The sequence below is a fragment of the Bombina bombina genome, chromosome 4 (genome assembly GCF_027579735.1).
Source record: "Bombina bombina isolate aBomBom1 chromosome 4, aBomBom1.pri, whole genome shotgun sequence".
Classification (NCBI taxonomy): Eukaryota; Metazoa; Chordata; class Amphibia; order Anura; family Bombinatoridae; genus Bombina; species Bombina bombina.
The window spans coordinates 616,113,716-616,133,310 of record NC_069502.1 but is presented as its reverse complement, the minus strand read 5'-3'; the positions used below and the strand labels follow the sequence as shown (position 1 = coordinate 616,133,310).

The 19,595-nt window shown below is 42.8% G+C and overlaps 1 protein-coding gene across 1 annotated transcript in view; it reads right to left on the bottom strand.

Annotated features, from left to right (window-relative positions):
* The window catches only part of LATS1 (large tumor suppressor kinase 1), an 86,571-nt gene that overhangs the window by 9,571 nt on the left and 57,405 nt on the right, over positions 1 to 19,595 (bottom strand). The window contains exon 7 of the mRNA XM_053710629.1: positions 6,201 to 6,307. Coding sequence (XP_053566604.1) covers positions 6,201 to 6,307 — 107 coding nt within the window. The remainder of the gene's footprint in view (positions 1 to 6,200; positions 6,308 to 19,595) is intronic.

Genomic DNA, 19,595 nt, shown 5'->3' with positions numbered 1-19,595 from the left:
GGCCAGGACAATGTCCGTGTGAGCCTTTGCTTGAGGAAGGGACGACGCTTGAATCAGAATGTCGTCCAGGTAAGGTACTACTGCAATGCCCCTTGGTCTTAGCACCGCTAGAAGGGACCCTAGTACCTTTGTGAAAATCCTTGGAGCAGTGGCTAATCCGAAAGGAAGCGCCACGAACTGGTAATGTTTGTCCAGGAATGCAAACCTTAGGAACCGATGATGTTCCTTGTGGATAGGAATATGTAGATACGCATCCTTTAAATCCACCGTGGTCATAAATTGACCTTCCTGGATGGAAGGAAGGATAGTTCGAATGGTTTCCATCTTGAACGATGGGACCTTGAGAAATTTGTTTAAGATCTTGAGATCTAGGATTGGTCTGAACGTTCCCTCTTTTTTGGGAACTATGAACAGATTGGAGTAGAACCCCATCCCTTGTTCTCTTAATGGAACAGGATGAATCACTCCCATTTTTAACAGGTCTTCTACACAATGTAAGAACGCCTGTCTTTTTATGTGGTCTGAAGACAACTGCGACTTGTGGAACCTCCCCCTTGGGGGAAGTCCCTTGAATTCCAGAAGATAACCCTGGGAGACTATTTCTAGCGCCCAAGGATCCAGAACATCTCTTGCCCAAGCCTGAGCGAAGAGAGAGAGTCTGCCCCCCACCAGATCCGGTCCCGGATCGGGGGCCAATATTTCATGCTGTCTTGGTAGCAGTGGCAGGTTTCTTAGCCTGCTTTCCCTTGTTCCAGCCTTGCATTGGTCTCCAAGCTGGCTTGGCCTGAGAAGTATTACCCTCTTGCTTAGAGGACGTAGCACCTTGGGCTGGTCCGTTTTTACGAAAGGGACGAAAATTAGGTCTATTTTTCGCCTTGAAGGGCCGATCCTGAGGAAGGGCGTGGCCCTTACCCCCAGTGATATCAGAGATAATCTCTTTCAAGTCAGGACCAAACAGCGTTTTCCCCTTGAAAGGAATGTTTAGTAGCTTGTTCTTGGAAGACGCATCAGCCGACCAAGATTTCAACCAAAGCGCTCTGCGCGCCACAATAGCAAACCCAGAGTTCTTAGCCGCTAACTTAGCTAATTGCAAAGAGGCGTCTAGAGTGAAAGAATTAGCCAATTTGAGAGCATTGATTCTGTCCATAATCTCCTCATAAGGAGGAGAGTCACTATCGAGCACCTTAAGCAGTTCATCAAACCAGAAATATGCGGCTGTAGTGACAGGGACAATGCATGAAATGGGTTGTAGAAGGTAACCCTGCTGAACAAACATCTTTTTAAGCAAACCTTCTAATTTTTTATCCATAGGATCTTTGAAAGCACAACTATCCTCTATGGGAATAGTGGTGCGTTTGTTTAAAGTAGAAACCGCTCCCTCGACCTTGGGGACTGACTGCCATAAGTCCTTTCTGGGGTCGACCATAGGAAACAATTTTTTAAATATGGGGGGAGGGACGAAAGGAATACCGGGCCTTTCCCATTCTTTATTAACAATGTCCGCCACCCGCTTGGGTATAGGAAAAGCTTCTGGGAGCCCCGGCACCTCTAGGAACTTGTCCATTTTACATAGTTTCTCTGGGATGACTAAATTTTCACAATCATCCAGAGTGGATAATACCTCCTTAAGCAAAATGCGGAGATGTTCCAATTTAAATTTAAATGTAATCACATCAGATTCAGCCTGCTGAGAAATGTTCCCTAAATCAGTAATTTCTCCCTCAGACAAAACCTCCCTGGCCCCCTCAGATTGGGTTAGGGGCCCTTCAGAGATATTAATATCAGCGTCGTCATGCTCTTCAGTAACTAAAACAGAGCAGCCACGCTTACGCTGACAAGGGTTCATTTTGGCTAAAATGTTTTTGACAGAATTATCCATTACAGCCGTTAATTGTTGCATAGTAAGGAGTATTGGCGCGCTAGATGTACTAGGGGCCTCCTGAGTGGGCAAGACTCGTGTAGACGAAGGAGGGAATGATGCAGTACCATGCTTACTCCCCTCACTTGAGGAATCATCTTGGGCATCATTGTCATTATCACATAAATCACATTTATTTAAATGAATAGGAATTCTGGCTTCCCCACATTCAGAACACAGTCTATCTGGTAGTTCAGACATGTTAAACAGGCATAAACTTGATCAGAAAGTACAAAAAACGTTTTAAAATAAAACCGTTACTGTCACTTTAAATTTTAAACTGAACACACTTTATTACTGCAATTGCGAAAAAACATGAAGGAATTGTTCAAAATTCACCAAATTTTCACCACAGCGTCATAAAGCCTTGAAAATATTGCACACCAATTTTGGAAGCTTTAACCCTTAAAATAACGGAACCGGAGCCGTTTTAAGCTTTAAACCCCTTTACAGTCCCTGGTATCTGCTTTGCTGAGACCCAACCAAACCCAAAGGGGAATACGATACCAAATGACGCCTTCAGAAGTCTTTTATAAGTATCAGAGCTCCTCTCACATGCGACTGCATGCCATGCCTCTCAAAAACAAGTGCGCAACACCGGCGCGAAAATGAAACTCTGCCTATGCTTTGGGAAAGCCCCTAAAGAATAAGGTGTCTAAAACAGTGCCTGCCGATATTATTAAATCAAAATACCCAGAATAAATGATTCCTCAAGGCTAAATAAGTGTTAATATCAATCGATTTAGCCCAAAAAAAGTCTACAGTTTAAATAAGCCCTTGTGAAGCCCTTATTTACAATCGTAATAAACATGGCTTACCGGATCCCATAGGGAAAATGACAGCTTCCAGCATTACATCGTCTTGTTAGAATGTGTCATACCTCAAGCAGCAAGAGACTGCAAACTGTTCCCCCAACTGAAGTTAATTGCTCTCAACAGTCCTGTGTGGAACAGCCATGGATTTTAGTTACGGTTGCTAAAATCATTTTCCTCATACAAACAGAATTCTTCATCTCTTTTCTGTTTCTGAGTAAATAGTACGTACCAGCACTATTTGAAAATAACAAACTCTTGATTGAATAATGAAAAACTACAGTTAAACACTAAAAAACTCTAAGCCATCTCCGTGGAGATGTTGCCTGTACAACGGCAAAGAGAATGACTGGGGTAGGCGGAGCCTAGGAGGGATCATGTGACCAGCTTTGCTGGGCTCTTTGCCATTTCCTGTTGGGGAAGAGAATATCCCACAAGTAAGGATGACGCCGTGGACCGGACACACCTATGTTGGAGAAATATTCTTAATTATAGCTATTAGATGGTGCAGGCCTTCCACACACAAAAAAGCATCCAAATAAAAAAGGTGTAGAACCCCCCCCCCCCAAACAAACAAACAAAAACCACAACAGAAAAGGTGTTAACCCTTTCGCGACAGGGTTAAAGTGTCTACATCAGAACAACTGTTCCGATGTAGACAAATTGAAACCACACGATCGCGAGATTTCAATTATTGGATCGCGTCAGGTGGGCGTCCCTACAACCCTAGGAACCCCCTGCAGACCGCGATCAAATCCTGAAAGCACAGAGAACATGATCTCTATGGTACAACATTATCCTGATGGCAACATGTTATAGCGATGCTCTTTATCGACAGGGACTGTAAATCTTTTCAGGACTAAAAGCAAGATAGTGGATCCAAATATAGAAAAAAAACTTGCATCTGTTCACAAAAGTCCTTGGACATTGGTGGAGGTTCAGTAAACTGTAAACACAGAAAGACACACTACACTATGGTGGCAATCAGTCTAGAAGGTGCTTAAATAATTTTGCTAAGAGTAATGGGCAATAGCTACTGGAATCAATATACAAATCAGCAGATATGTTGTGAGATTACTGTGCTTTTTATCAAGGTTATTCATGACAGTTATCTCTGCTTTTATTCTCCCACTACCCAATCTTACCATTCCCCAATTTTTTAATGTGTTCAAATCCTAATATATAAAATGTAGCGGACGTATTTGATAGATAGTGGTGACTTGCTTCTTCTACAGGTTTACCATCCAGATATACATGTAAAGAAATTAAAGGGACTGTCAACTCAAAGATTTGTATTGTTTAAAAAGATAGATAATCCCTTTATTACCCATTCCCCAGTTTTGCATATTATTATCAGTTATTTGTAGAGCGCCAACAGATTCTGCAGCGCTAGCATAACCAACACTAATATTATTATCCATTATTTGTAGAGCTCGAATAGATTCCGCAGCGCTATAAACAAAGGCGGAGTACAATCTACGAGCAGCTGGACTCTTAGGCATACATGCTAAAGGGGTTCAGGGGATAGCAATGGAGGAGAGGAACTGGTATAAAGAAAGGTTAATGTAGGTTGTATGCATCCCTGAACAGTAGAGTTTTTAGGGAGCGCTTGAAGCTTGGTCATGAGCAGAGCGAAGGGGACGGGAGGGAGAGTATCTGGAGACAAGGTCTGAGATATAGGGGGGAGCAGTGCAGTTGAGGGCTTTGTATGTCAGTGAGAATTTTGTGTTTAATCCTAGAGGCAAGAAGAGGCCAGTGAAGGGATTGGCAGAGAGGTGCAGCAGATGAAGAGTGACGTGTAAGGAAGATGAGTCTGGCAGAGGCATTCATTATGGATTGTAAAGGAGCTAGGCAGCAGGTGGGGAGACCAGAGAGGACAGAGTTGCAGTAATCGAGGCGGGAAAGGATGAGAGAGTGAATTAAAATCTTAGTTGTGTCTTGTGTAAGGAAATGTCTAATTTTAGCGATATTTTTAAAGGTGGAAGCGGCAGGCTTTAGCCAAGGACTGAATGTGAGGAGTGAAAGAAAGATCTGAGTCAAGTGTGACCCTGAGACATCGAGCATGCAGGGTAGGGGTAATGATGGAGTTGTCGCCAGTTATAGAGAGATTGGGGTGGAGATTTTGGAAGAAGGGGGGAAAATAAGGATCTCAGTTTTGAAGAGATTTAGCTTGAGATAGTGAGAAGACATCCAGTTAGAGATGTGAGAAAGACAGTTAGTGACACGGGTTAGCAAGGAAGGAGATAGGTCCGGTGCAGAGAAGTAGATTTGGGTGTCGTCGGCATACAAATGATATTGGAAACCGTGGGACTTTATTAGGGAACCTAGTGATGACGTGTAGATTGAGAAGAGAAGGGGACCGAGGACAGTGCCTTGCGGTACTCCGACAGAAAGTGGTGACGGGGCAGAGTAGGCCCCAGAGAAGGCTACACTAAAGATACGGTTTTACAGGTAGGAAGAGAGCCAACTACCTACTTACAGCAAAATCAAAAGGCCACTTCTCTCTGCTTATCCTCCTTGATCTGTCCGCAGCCTTTGATATTGTTGACCACGCTCTTTTGCTCCAAACCCTCCAATCCTTCGGCATCTGTGACACGAAAGGGCTGTGTCACAGATGCCGAAGGATTGGAGGGTTTGGAGCAAAAGTGGGTGGTCAACAATATCAAAGGCTGCAGACAGATCAAGGAGGATAAGCAGAGAGAAGTGGCCTTTTGATTTTGCTGTAAGTAGGTCGTTGGTAACCTTAACAATTGCTGTCTCTGTGGAGTGATGGGGACGAAATCCAGATTGCAGTGGGTCAAGGAGGGAGTTTAATGTAAGGAAATGGGATAGGCGTGCATATACTAGTTTTTCCCTCTGATTATCTTGTATCTAAGCCTCTTGACAGCCTCCTGATCAAATTCATTTTTATTTATTATCTATTGACTTGCATTTTAGCTGTGTTGTGCAGAAACCACGGACGTGAGCACAATGTTATCTATATAGCCTACATTAACTAACAGTCTCCTGTTGTGAAAAGCTAATAAAAAAGCATGTGATTAATAGGCTGTCTTTAGTGGCCTAGAAACAGGCAGAAAGTTAGAGGTTTAAATGTTATAAAGTATATTGATATAATGTTATTTGTGCAAAGCTGGGCAATGGGTGGTAAAGCGGTTATCTAACTTTTTAAACAATAACAATGTTAGTTATTGACTGTCCCTTTTGATGTTTAATCAGAAACAAGATTTACATTTATTAAAGTCTGATATACCAGCCTTTCCAGTTCTATAATACAATCCCCAATCACATTCATTCATATCGTAGGAGCTAGAAGTTTTGTAATTAGTGTAATTTTACTTACCAGCTGCTCAGTTAATTTACAGGTGTATATATTCAAAACAATTAAGTCAATCAGTGATGCATACATTTGATTGGGTTTTTGTTTACTAAAATGTGATGTACATACAAGAATTTCACTTCCCCAGTCTTACCTTCATTTGGGTTTCCACTGGTGACTGTGCAAGGAAAGGAGGCTGCCCAACAAGCATTTCATAAAGAATTACACCCACACTCCACCAATCACAAAGTTGCGTATAACCTAAAATCAAAAGTGATTCAAGATGAATACAATTTCTGTACAGCTTGACATTTTACATTAATATGCTATACAAACTGGACATTCAAAACAAAAATGATGCCTCTAAGTACAACGCCGCTTTTTCAAAAACAGGCTAAGCAAGATAGACATTTTGAAAAAGGAGAACAATTTCTAAATTGGCTTTTGGTAAGGAAATGGATTAACAAGTTAAGAATCTGATATTCAAATGTGGTGTAAAGTCTCCTTTAAAGGGACATTCCAGTCAAAATGTAAATGCACATAGATTTATTACATCTTTAAATAGAAACATATTTGTAATGTACATATATTGGCAAAAATGTTTCTAGTAAAAATTATCACTGTTTTAGTGTTGACATTTTTCTCTGCACGTGCATGTGAAGCATAGTTAGATATTGTCACTGTACCCACATTTTAAATAATGCAGCTGCTCAGATCATCAGTGGGGCTTGTATCATGTTAGCAATTAACAAATTGAGTCATTACCAGATGGTATGAGAACCTTAGGCTCTCTGAGCAAGTGCTGTGTTTAAAATGCTGGTGCAAGGTGCATATTTAAATACACTTTTGAATCAGCTATAGCTTTTATTAGAATCATTTTTAATAATGCAAGTATATTACAAAATTGCTTCTGTTCAATACCAAAATGCACCCATGGGGTTTCCAATTTTGGCTGGAATATCCCTTTAAGTGTGTAACCTACAAAGTTATCCATTATGATGTATAACTGCCACATCAAGAAACCAACGTAATTCGAACTGGTTTTAGAAGTACAGTAACATACAGATAATTCAATTGCCCTGCTGTTAATAGAAAACATAGCACTGTATCAGCTGAAGTCCACTACAATTTATAAGATAAGTTATTTGTGGGGGTTTAAAATTCAAGGACGCTCAAATCCATTATAAATCATTGTTGTTTTCAAGTAGCTTGGGACCACATAAACTGCACCAGTAAATTGCAATGACAGAATGAGACAGCTGTATTCCAATCAATCAGAAAACACTTTTCACAACAGGTTTTTTGTAGGATCTCTGGACGTCTATTTCCTCATGGAAAACCATCTTCCCCCTCTTTCAAACAGCATTTGGCTGTACATGCAGCTTTATTTAACCCCTTGTGCCAATTGGATGTAGGTACTACATCACCCAGTACTTTGCACAGCACACTATGTTGATGTAGTACCTACCTAGTACCTAGACAGCGGAGACTGCAGCTGGGGACAGAAGGCATTTGCCTTCATATTGTAAGAGAGTGCTGATCGTGCTCACGTACTATATGAAACCAGATCACCAGTACAGACAGTATCACTTTCTGTATCGGGTGCCGTAGTGCTGAGGAAAATCTTGAAGGGAAGCGGTAGGCGGTGGGGCTCCCTACAATACGGAAAACAGAATTTATGTTTACCTGATAAATTACTTTCTCCAACGGTGTGTCCGGTCCACGGCGTCATCCTTACTTGTGGGATATTCTCTTCCCCAACAGGAAATGGCAAAGAGCCCAGCAAAGCTGGTCACATGATCCCTCCTAGGCTCCGCCTTCCCCAGTCATTCGACCGACGTAAAGGAGGAATATTTGCATAGGAGAAACCATATGATACCGTGGTGACTGTAGTTAAAGAAAATAAAATATCAGACCTGATTAAAAAACCAGGGCGGGCCGTGGACCGGACACACCGTTGGAGAAAGTAATTTATCAGGTAAACATAAATTCTGTTTTCTCCAACATAGGTGTGTCCGGTCCACGGCGTCATCCTTACTTGTGGGAACCAATACCAAAGCTTTAGGACACGGATGAAGGGAGGGAGCAAATCAGGTCACCTAGATGGAAGGCACCACGGCTTGCAAAACCTTTCTCCCAAAAATAGCCTCAGAAGAAGCAAAAGTATCAAACTTGTAAAATTTAGTAAAAGTGTGCAGTGAAGACCAAGTCGCTGCCTTACATATCTGATCAACAGAAGCCTCGTTCTTGAAGGCCCATGTGGAAGCCACAGCCCTAGTGGAATGAGCTGTGATTCTTTCAGGAGGCTGCCGTCCGGCAGTCTCATAAGCCAATCTGATGATGCTTTTAATCCAAAAAGAGAGAGAGGTAGAAGTTGCTTTTTGACCTCTCCTTTTACCAGAATAAACAACAAACAAGGAAGATGTTTGTCTAAAATCCTTTGTAGCATCTAAATAGAATTTTAGAGCACGAACAACATCCAAATTGTGCAACAAACGTTCCTTCTTTGAAACTGGATTCGGACACAAAGAAGGCACGACTATCTCCTGGTTAATGTTTTTGTTAGAAACAACTTTCGGAAGAAAACCAGGTTTAGTACGTAAAACCACCTTATCTGCATGGAACACCAGATAAGGAGGAGAACACTGCAGAGCAGATAATTCTGAAACTCTTCTAGCAGAAGAAATTGCAACCAAAAACAAAACTTTCCAAGATAATAACTTAATATCAACGGAATGTAAGGGTTCAAACGGAACCCCCTGAAGAACTGAAAGAACTAAATTGAGACTCCAAGGAGGAGTCAAAGGTTTGTAAACAGGCTTGATTCTAACCAGAGCCTGAACAAAGGCTTGAACATCTGGCACAGCTGCCAGCTTTGTGTGAAGTAACACAGACAAGGCAGAAATCTGTCCCTTCAAGGAACTTGCAGATAATCCTTTCTCCAAACCTTCTTGAAGAAAGGATAGAATCTTAGGAATTTTTACCTTGTCCCAAGGGAATCCTTTAGATTCACACCAACAGATATATTTTTTCCATATTTTGTGGTAAATTTTTCTAGTTACAGGCTTTCTGGCCTGAACAAGAGTATCAATGACAGAATCTGAGAACCCTCGCTTTGATAAGATCAAGCGTTCAATCTCCAAGCAGTCAGTTGGAGTGAGACCAGATTCGGATGTTCGAACGGACCTTGAACAAGAAGGTCTCGTCTCAAAGGTAGCTTCCATGGTGGAGCCGATGACATATTCACCAGGTCTGCATACCAAGTCCTGCGTGGCCACGCAGGAGCTATCAAGATCACCGATGCCCTCTCCTGATTGATCCTGGCTACCAGCCTGGGGATGAGAGGAAACGGCGGGAATACATAAGCTAGTTTGAAGGTCCAAGGTGCTACTAGTGCATCTACTAGAGTCGCCTTGGGATCCCTGGATCTGGACCCGTAGCAAGGAACCTTGAAGTTCTGACGAGAGGCCATCAGATCCATGTCTGGAATGCCCCACAATTGAGTAATTTGGGCAAAGATTTCCGGATGGAGTTCCCACTCCCCCGGATGAAATGTCTGACGACTCAGAAAATCCGCTTCCCAATTTTCCACTCCTGGGATGTGGATTGCAGACAAGTGGCAGGAGTGAGTCTCCGCCCATTGAATGATTTTGGTCACTTCTTCCATCGCCAGGGAACTCCTTGTTCCCCCCTGATGGTTGATGTACGCAACAGTCGTCATGTTGTCTGATTGAAACCGTATGAACTTGGCCTTTGCTAGCTGAGGCCAAGCCTTGAGAGCATTGAATATCGCTCTCAGTTCCAGAATATTTATCGGGAGAAGAGATTCTTCCCGAGACCAAAGACCCTGAGCTTTCAGGGGTCCCCAGACCGCGCCCCAGCCCACCAGACTGGCGTCGGTCGTGACAATGACCCACTCTGGTCTGCGGAAGCTCATCCCCTGTGACAGGTTGTCCAGGGACAGCCACCAACGGAGTGAATCTCTGGTCCTCTGATCTACTTGTATCGTCGGAGACAAGTCTGTATAGTCCCCATTCCACTGACTGAGCATGCACAGTTGTAATGGTCTTAGATGAATTCGCGCAAAAGGAACTATGTCCATTGCCGCTACCATCAAACCTATTACTTCCATGCACTGCGCTATGGAAGGAAGAGGAACAGAATGAAGTATTTGACAAGAGTTTAGAAGTTTTGATTTTCTGGCCTCTGTCAGAAAAATCCTCATTTCTAAGGAGTCTATTATTGTTCCCAAGAAGGGAACCCTTGTTGACGGAGATAGAGAACTTTTTTCTACGTTCACTTTCCACCCGTGAGATCTGAGAAAGGCCAGGACAATGTCCGTGTGAGCCTTTGCTTGAGGAAGGGACGACGCTTGAATCAGAATGTCGTCCAAGTAAGGTACTACTGCAATGCCCCTTGGTCTTAGCACCGCTAGAAGGGACCCTAGTACCTTTGTGAAAATCCTTGGAGCAGTGGCTAATCCGAACGGAAGTGCCACAAACTGGTAATGCTTGTCCAGGAATGCGAACCTTAGGAACCGATGATGTTCCTTGTGGATAGGAATATGTAGATACGCATCCTTTAAATCCACCGTGGTCATGAATTGACCTTCCTGGATGGAAGGAAGAATTGTTCGAATGGTTTCCATTTTGAACGATGGAACCTTGAGAAACTTGTTTAGGATCTTGAGATCTAAGATTGGTCTGAATGTTCCCTCTTTTTTGGGAACTACGAACAGATTGGAGTAGAACCCCATCCCTTGTTCTCCTAAAGGAACAGGATGAATCACTCCCATTTTTAACAGGTCTTCTACACAATGTAAGAATGCCTGTCTTTTCATGTGGTCTGAAGACAATTGAGACCTGTGGAACCTCCCCCTTGAATTCCAGAAGATAACCTTGGGAGACTATTTCTAGTGCCCAAGGATCCAGAACATCTCTTGCCCAAGCCTGAGCGAAGAGAGAAAGTCTGCCCCCCACCAGATCCGGTCCCGGATCGGGGGCCAACATTTCATGCTGTCTTGGTAGCAGTGGCAGGCTTCTTGGCCTGCTTTCCCTTGTTCCAGCCTTGCATTGGTCTCCAGGCTGGCTTGGCTTGAGAAGAATTACCCTCTTGCTTAGAGGACGTAGCACTTGGGGCTGGTCCGTTTCTACGAAAGGGACGAAAATTAGGTTTATTTTTGGCCTTGAAAGACCTATCCTGAGGAAGGGCGTGGCCCTTACCCCCAGTGATATCAGAGATAATCTCTTTCAAGTCAGGGCCAAACAGCGTTTTCCCCTTGAAAGGAATGTTAAGCAATTTGTTCTTGGAAGACGCATCCGCTGACCAAGATTACAACCAAAGCGCTCTGCGCGCCACAATAGCAAACCCAGAATTTTTCGCCGCTAACCTAGCCAATTGCAAAGTGGCGTCTAGGGTGAAAGAATTAGCCAATTTGAGAGCACGGATTCTGTCCATAATCTCCTCATAAGGAGGAGAATCACTATCGATCGCCTTTTCTAGCTCATCGAACCAGAAACACGCGGCTGTAGTGACAGGGACAATGCATGAAATTGGTTGTAGAAGGTAACCTTGCTGAACAAACATCTTTTTAAGCAAACCTTCTAATTTTTTATCCATAGGATCTTTGAAAGCACAACTATCTTCTATGGGTATAGTGGTGCGTTTGTTTAAAGTAGAAACCGCCCCCTCGACCTTGGGGACTGTCTGCCATAAGTCCTTTCTGGGGTCGACCATGGGAAACAATTTTTTAAATATGGGGGGAGGGACGAAAGGTATACCGGGCCTTTCCCATTCTTTATTTACAATGTCCGCCACCCGCTTGGGTATAGGAAAAGCTTCTGGGGGCCCCGGGACCTCTAGGAACTTGTCCATTTTACATAGTTTCTCTGGGATGATCAAATTCTCACAATCATCCAGAGTGGATAACACCTCCTTAAGCAGAGCGCGGAGATGTTCCAACTTAAATTTAAATGTAATCACATCGGGTTCAGCTTGTTGAGAAATTTTCCCTGAATCTGAAATTTCTCCCTCAGACAAAACCTCCCTGGCCCCCTCAGACTGGTGTAGGGGCATATCAGAACCATTATCCTCAGCGTCCTCATGCTCTTCAGTATCTAAAACAGAGCAGTCGCGCTTACGCTGATAAGTGGGCATTTTGGCTAAAATGTTTTTGATAGAATTATCCATTACAGCCGTTAATTGTTGCATAGTAAGGAGTATTGGCGCGCTAGATGTACTAGGGGCCTCCTGAGTGGGCAAGACTGGTGTAGACGAAGGAGGGAATGATGCAGTACCATGCTTACTCCCCTCACTTGAGGAATCATCTTGGGCATCATTTTCAGTGTCACATAAATCACATCTATTTAAATGAGAAGGAACCTTGGCTTCCCCACATTCAGAACACAGTCTATCTGGTAGTTCAGACATGTTAAACAGGCATAAACTTGATAACAAAGTATAAAACGTTTTAAAATAAAACCGTTACTGTCACTTTAAATTTTAAACTGAACACACTTTATTACTGCAATTGCGAAAAAGTAAGAAGGAATTGTTCAAAATTCACCAACATTTCACCACAGTGTCTTAAAGCCTTAAAAGTATTGCACACCAAATTTGGAAGCTTTAACCCTTAAAATAACGGAACCGGAGCCGTTTTTATCTTTAACCCCTTTACAGTCCCTGGTATCTGCTTTGCTGAGACCCAACCAAGCCCAAAGGGGAATACGATACCAAATGACGCCTTCAGAAAGTCTTTTTTATGTATCAGAGCTCCTCACACATGCGACTGCATGTCATGCTTCTCAAAAACAAGTGCGCAATACCGGCGCGAAAATGAGGCTCTGCCTATGATTAGGGAAAGCCCCTAGAGAATAAGGTGTCTAAAACAGTGCCTGCCGATATTATTTTACAAAAATACCCATATTAAATGATTCCTCAAGGCTAAATATGTTATATATGAATCGATTTAGCCCAGAAAATGTCTACAGTCTTAACAAGCCCTTGTGAAGCCCTTATTTACTCTGTAATAAAAATGGCTTACCGGATCCCATAGGGAAAATGACAGCTTCCAGCATTACATCGTCTTGTTAGAATGTGTCATACCTCAAGCAGCAAAAGTCTGCTCACTGTTCCCCCAACTGAAGTTAATTCCTCTCAACAGTCCTGTGTGGAACAGCCATCGATTTTAGTAACGGTTGCTAAAATCATTTTCCTCTTACAAACAGAAATCTTCATCTCTTTTCTGTTTCAGAGTAAATAGTACATACCAGCACTATTTTAAAATAACAAACTCTTGATTGAATAATAAAAACTACAGTTAAACACTAAAAAACTCTAAGCCATCTCCGTGGAGATGTTGCCTGTACAACGGCAAAGAGAATGACTGGGGAAGGCGCGGCCTAGGAGGGATCATGTGACCAGCTTTGCTGGGCTCTTTGCCATTTCCTGTTGGGGAAGAGAATATCCCACAAGTAAGGATGACGCCGTGGACCGGACACACCTATGTTGGAGAAATATATTTGGAAAGTGAGAGGAAGGGATGGGTGCCTACACTATGGAAAAGGGGACTTTGAGGGAAGCCTTACATGTAATCTCTCTTGAAGAGGAATTACTACAACTACAGAAAAATAAAAATTATTAACTAAATAAACAAAACACAATCCCTCCCCCCCCCCCCCACTGGCATAATGTCAATAACAAATAAGGAGATGTAGTGGGGGGAGAGCTAGTTCTAAGGGATCAGGGAGGTGGGGAGGATCCCTACACTACAGAAAATAAACAATAATAAAAAAAATATATAAAATAAAAAACCCACAAAGACCACTAACTGCATACTAGCAGACGGCTGCCAGTACTTGGTGGAAGTTGATGGTGACTAGTTGGAGGGAAGAGAGGTGTTTGGGAGGAATCAGGAAGGTGTTAGGTGGGAGAGTAATCACTGTACTACAATACATTTTACCATTAACAGCTAGCTGAATAACCCCTTCACTGCCAGGAATTTCAGTGATGTTGTGAGCAGCTGCTATTAGCTGCCTTCTAATTACCAAGTATCAAAGGGCAAAGCCATCTATGTCTGCCATTTCGGAGCAAAGGGAATCCAAGAGAAACTTTTACAAACTATTCGTCTTATGACTGCAGTAGTTGCGTGTGAACAAATACTTCTTTAAAAACAGTCTCATTAATGGTCCATGAACGACCCGTTTTAATATTTAACTGGTTCTTCTTTTACATTTAGCTCCCTCCTGTAATATCTCTTTGTTAGGTCCAAATATGGTCATTTGATACTTTGAGGGATTTATTATAATCTTCTTTCATTTTAAGAAAAGGAGTTAGTTTAGATCTTCCTTAATATCTAAAATTGCAACTTGATAAAAATGATATTGCTGTACTTTTTTTTGTGTGTAATTGAAATGTGTCTATATCCAATGACATGTTTTGATGTAATTTTTATAGAGCTTATGTTCCAAATATATGTAATTTTTATTTTATTGTTAAAGGGACACTGTACCCAAAAAAATTATTTTGTGATTCAGATTGAGCATGAAATTTTAAGCAACTTTCTAATTTACTCCTATTATAAAATGTTCTTCATTTTCTTGGTATCTTTATTTGAAATGCAAGAATGTAAGTTTAGATGCCGGCCCATTTTTGTGAACAACCTGGGTTGTCCTTGCCGATTGGTGGATAAATTAATCCACCAATAAAAAAGTGCTGTCCAGAGTACTGAAACAAAAAAAAGCTTAGATGTCTTCTTTTTCAAATAATGATAGCAAGAGAACGAAGAAAAATTGATAATAGGAGTAAATTAGAAAGTGGCTTAAAATTGCATGCTCTTTCTGAATTACAAAAGAAAAAATTTGGGTTCAGTGTCCCTTTAAGCCTCACTAAAAAAAGAACAAAAAGAATAAAAAATAAAAATACATTGAAATAGGAAAAAGAGAGAAAGTGAATTACAATGTCCTGACTGAAAATTTCAAAGAAAATACCTGATCCGAATAGAAATAAGATAAGGAATTGCACAGGAAAAGTCACACAAACTAGACACTGCTGCTAAAGACAAAATTACATCTGCATAACCAAAATTGCAAACAGAATTACTAATTAGTGAAAGTGCTTGATTTTAAAGGGACACTAAAGTCAAAATAAACCTTCATGATTCAGAAAAAACAACCAGTTCCAAGACACTTAATAATCTACTTCAAATATAAAATGTTTTATTCACACCCTGCAAGTCACCAGCTCCCACTGAGCCTATGGTATAAGCACACAGGGTATATGTATAATAGTCTGTGATTGGATGATGTCGGTTACATGATACAGGGGACTGGAAAAACATAATTTATGCTTACCTGATAAATTTATTTCTCTTGTAGTGTATCCAGTCCACGGATCATCCATTACTTGTGGGATATTCTCCTTCCCAACAGGAAGTTGCAAGAGGATCACCCACAGCAGAGCTGCTATATAGCTCCTCCCCTCACTGCCATATCCAGTCATTCGACCGAAACAAGACAAGAAAGGAGAAACCATAGGGTGCAGTGGTGACTGTAGTTTAATTAAAATTTAGACCTGCCTTAAAAGGACAGGGCAGGCCGTGGACTGGATACACTACAAGAGAAATAAATTTATCAGGTAAGCATAAATTATGTTTTCTCTTGTTAAGTGTATCCAGTCCACGGATCATCCATTACTTGTGGGATACCAATACCAAAGCTTAAGTACACGGATGATGGGAGGGACAAGGCAGGAACTTAAACGGAAGGAACCACTGCCTGTAGAACCTTTCTCCCAAAAACAGCCTCCGAAGAAGCAAAAGTGTCAAATTTGTAAAATTTTGAAAAGGTGTGAAGCGAAGACCAAGTCGCAGCCTTGCAAATCTGTTCAACAGAGGCCTCATTTTTAAAGGCCCAGGTGGAAGCCACAGCTCTAGTAGAATGAGCTGTAATCCTTTCAGGGGGCTGCTGTCCAGCAGTCTCATAGGCTAAGCGTATTATGCTCCGAAGCCAAAAGGAGAGAGAGGTTGCCAAAGCTTTTTGACCTCTCCTCTGTCCAGAGTAAACTACAAACAGGGCAGATGTTTGACGAAAATCTTTAGTAGCCTGTAAGTAAAACTTCAAGGCACGGACTACGTCCAGATTATGCAAAAGACGTTCCTTCTTTGAAGAAGGATTAGGACACAATGATGGAACAACAATCTCTTGATTGATATTCCTGCTAGAAACCACCTTAGGTAAAAACCCAGGTTTGGTATGCAGAACTACCTTGTCTGAATGAAAAATCAGATAAGGAGAATCACAATGTAAGGCAGATAACTCAGAGACTCTTCGAGCCGAGGAAATAGCCATCAAAAACAGAACTTTCCAAGATAAAAGTTTAATATCAATGGAATGAAGGGGTTCAAACTGAACTCCCTGAAGAATTTTAAGAACCAAGTTTAAGCTCCACGGGGGAGCAACAGTTTTAAACACAGGCTTAATCCTAACCAAAGCCTGACAAAATGCCTGGACATCTGGAACTTCTGTCAGACGCTTGTGCAAAAGAATAGACAGAGCAGAGATCTGTCCTTTTAAAGAACTAGCTGATAAGCCTTTGTCCAAACCCTCTTGGAGAAAGGACAATATGCTAGGAATCCTAACCTTACTCCATGAGTAACTCTTGGATTCACACCAATAAAGATATTTACGCCATATCTTATGGTAGATTTTCCTGGTGACAGGCTTCCGAGCCTGTATTAAGGTATCAATGACTGACTCTGAGAAGCCACGCCTTGATAGAATCAAGCGTTCAATCTCCATGCAGTCAGTCTCAGAGAAATTAGATTTGGATGATTGAAAGGACCTTGTATTAGAAGGTCCTGCCTCAGAGGCAGAGTCCATGGTGGAAGAGATGACATGTCCACTAGGTCTGCATACCAGGTCCTGCGTGGCCACGCAGGCGCTATCAGAATCACCGATGCTCTCTCCTGTTTGATTTTGGCAATCAGTCGAGGGAGCAGAGGAAACGGTGGAAACACATAGGCCAGGTTGAAGAACCAAGGAGCTGCTAGAGCATCTATCAGCGTTGCTCCCGGGTCCCTGGACCTGGATCCGTAACAAGGAAGCTTGGCGTTCTGGCGAGACGCCATGAGATCCAGTTCTGGCTTGCCCCAACGATGGACCAGTTGAGCAAACACCTCCGGATGGAGTTCCCACTCCCCCGGATGAAAAGTCTGACGACTTAGAAAATCCGCCTCCCAGTTCTCTACGCCTGGGATGTGGATCGCTGACAGGTGGCAAGAGTGAAACTCTGCCCAGTGAATTATCTTTGAGACTTCTAACATCGCTAGGGAACTCCTGGTTCCCCCTTGATGGTTGATGTAAGCCACAGTCGTGATGTTGTCCGACTGAAATCTGATGAACCTCAGTGTTGCTAACTGAGGCCAAGCTAGAAGAGCATTGAATATTGCTCTTAACTCCAGAATATTTATTGGGAGGAGTTTCTCCTCCTGAGTCCACGATCCCTGAGCCTTCAGGGAGTTCCAGACTGCGCCCCAACCTAGAAGGCTGGCATCTGTTGTTACGATCGTCCAATCTGGCCTGCGAAAGGTCATACCCTTGGACAGATGGACCCAAGAAAGCCACCAGAGAAGAGAATCTCTGGTCTCTTGATCCAGATTTAGTAGAGGGGACAAATCTGAGTAATCCCCATTCCACTGACTTAGCATGCATAATTGCAGCGGTCTGAGATGCAGGTGCGCAAATGGCACTATGTCCATTGCCGCTACCATTAAGCCGATTACTTCCATGCACTGAGCCACTGACAGGCGTGGAATGGAATGAAGGACACGGCAAGCATTTAGAAGTTTTGATAACCTGGACTCCGTCAGGTAAATTTTCATCTCTACAGAATCTATAAGAGTCCCTAGGAAGGAGACTCTTGTGAGTGGTGATAGAGAACTCTTTTCCACGTTCACTTTCCACCCATGCGACCTCAGAAATGCCAGAACTATCTCTGTATGAGACTTGGCAATTTGAAAGCTTGACGCCTGTATCAGGATGTCGTCAAGATACAGAGCCACCGCTATGCCTCGCGGTCTTAGAACCGCCAGAAGTGAGCCCAGAACCTTTGTAAAAATTCTCGGGGCAGTGGCCAACCCGAAGGGAAGAGTTACAAATTGGTAATGCCTGTCTAGAAAGGCAAACCTTAGGAACCGATGATGATCTTTGTGAATCGGTATGTGAAGGTAGGCATCCTTTAAGTCCACTGTCTTGGATCATGGGTAGGATGGTCCGAATAGTTTCCATTTTGAATGATGGAACTCTGAGGAATTTGTTTAAGATCTTTAGATCCAAGATTGGTCTGAAGGTTCCCTCTTTCTTGGGAACCACAAACAGATTTGAATAAAATCCCTGTCCTTGTTCCGTCCGCGGAACTGGATGGATCACTCCCATTACTAGGAGGTCTTGCACACAGCTTAGGAATGCCTCTTTCTTTATCTGGTTTGCTGATAACCTTGAAAGATGAAATCTCCCTTGTGGAGGAGAAGCTTTGAAGTCCAGAAGATATCCCTGAGATATGATCTCCAACGCCCAGGGATCCTGAACATCTCTTGCCCACGCCTGGGCGAAGAGAGAAAGTCTGCCCCCCACTAGATCCGTTTCCGGATAGGGGGCCGTTCCTTCATGCTGTCTTGGGGGCAGCAGCAGGCTTTCTGGCCTGCTTGCCCTTGTTCCAGGACTGGTTAGGTTTCCAGGCCTGTCTGGAATGAGCAACAGTTCCCTCTTGTTTTGAAGCGGAGGAAGTTGATGCTGCTCCTGCCTTGAAATTTCGAAAGGCACGAAAATTAGACTGTTTGGCCTTTGATTTGGCCCTGTCCTGAGGAAGGGTATGACCCTTGCCTCCAGTAATGTCAGCAATAATTTCCTTCAAGCCAGGCCCGAATAAGGTCTGCCCCTTGAAAGCAATGTTGAGTAATTTAGACTTTGAAGTCACGTCAGCTGACCAGGATTTAAGCCATAGCGCCCTACGCGCCTGGATGGCGAATCTGGAATTCTTAGCCGTTAGTTTAGTCAAATGAACAATGGCATCAGAAACAAATGAGTTAGCTAGCTTAAGCGTTCTAAGCTTGTCAATAATTTCATTCAATGGAGCTGTCTGGATGGCCTCTTCCAGGGCCTCAAACCAGAATGCCGCCGCAGTAGTGACAGGCGCAATGCATGCAAGGGGCTGTAAAATAAAACCTTGTTGAATAAACATTTTCTTAAGGTAACCCTCCAATTTTTTATCCATTGGATCTGAAAAAGCACAACTGTCCTCAACCGGGATAGTGGTACGCTTTGCTAAAGTAGAAACTGCTCCCTCCACCTTAGGGACCGTCTGCCATAAGTCCCGTGTAGTGGCGTCTATTGGAAACATTTTTCTAAATATAGGAGGTGGGGAAAAGGGCACACCGGGTCTATCCCACTCCTTGCTAATAATTTCTGTAAGCCTTTTAGGTATAGGAAAAACGTCAGTACACACCGGCACTGCATAGATCTATCCAGCCTACCCAATTTCTCTGGAATTGCAT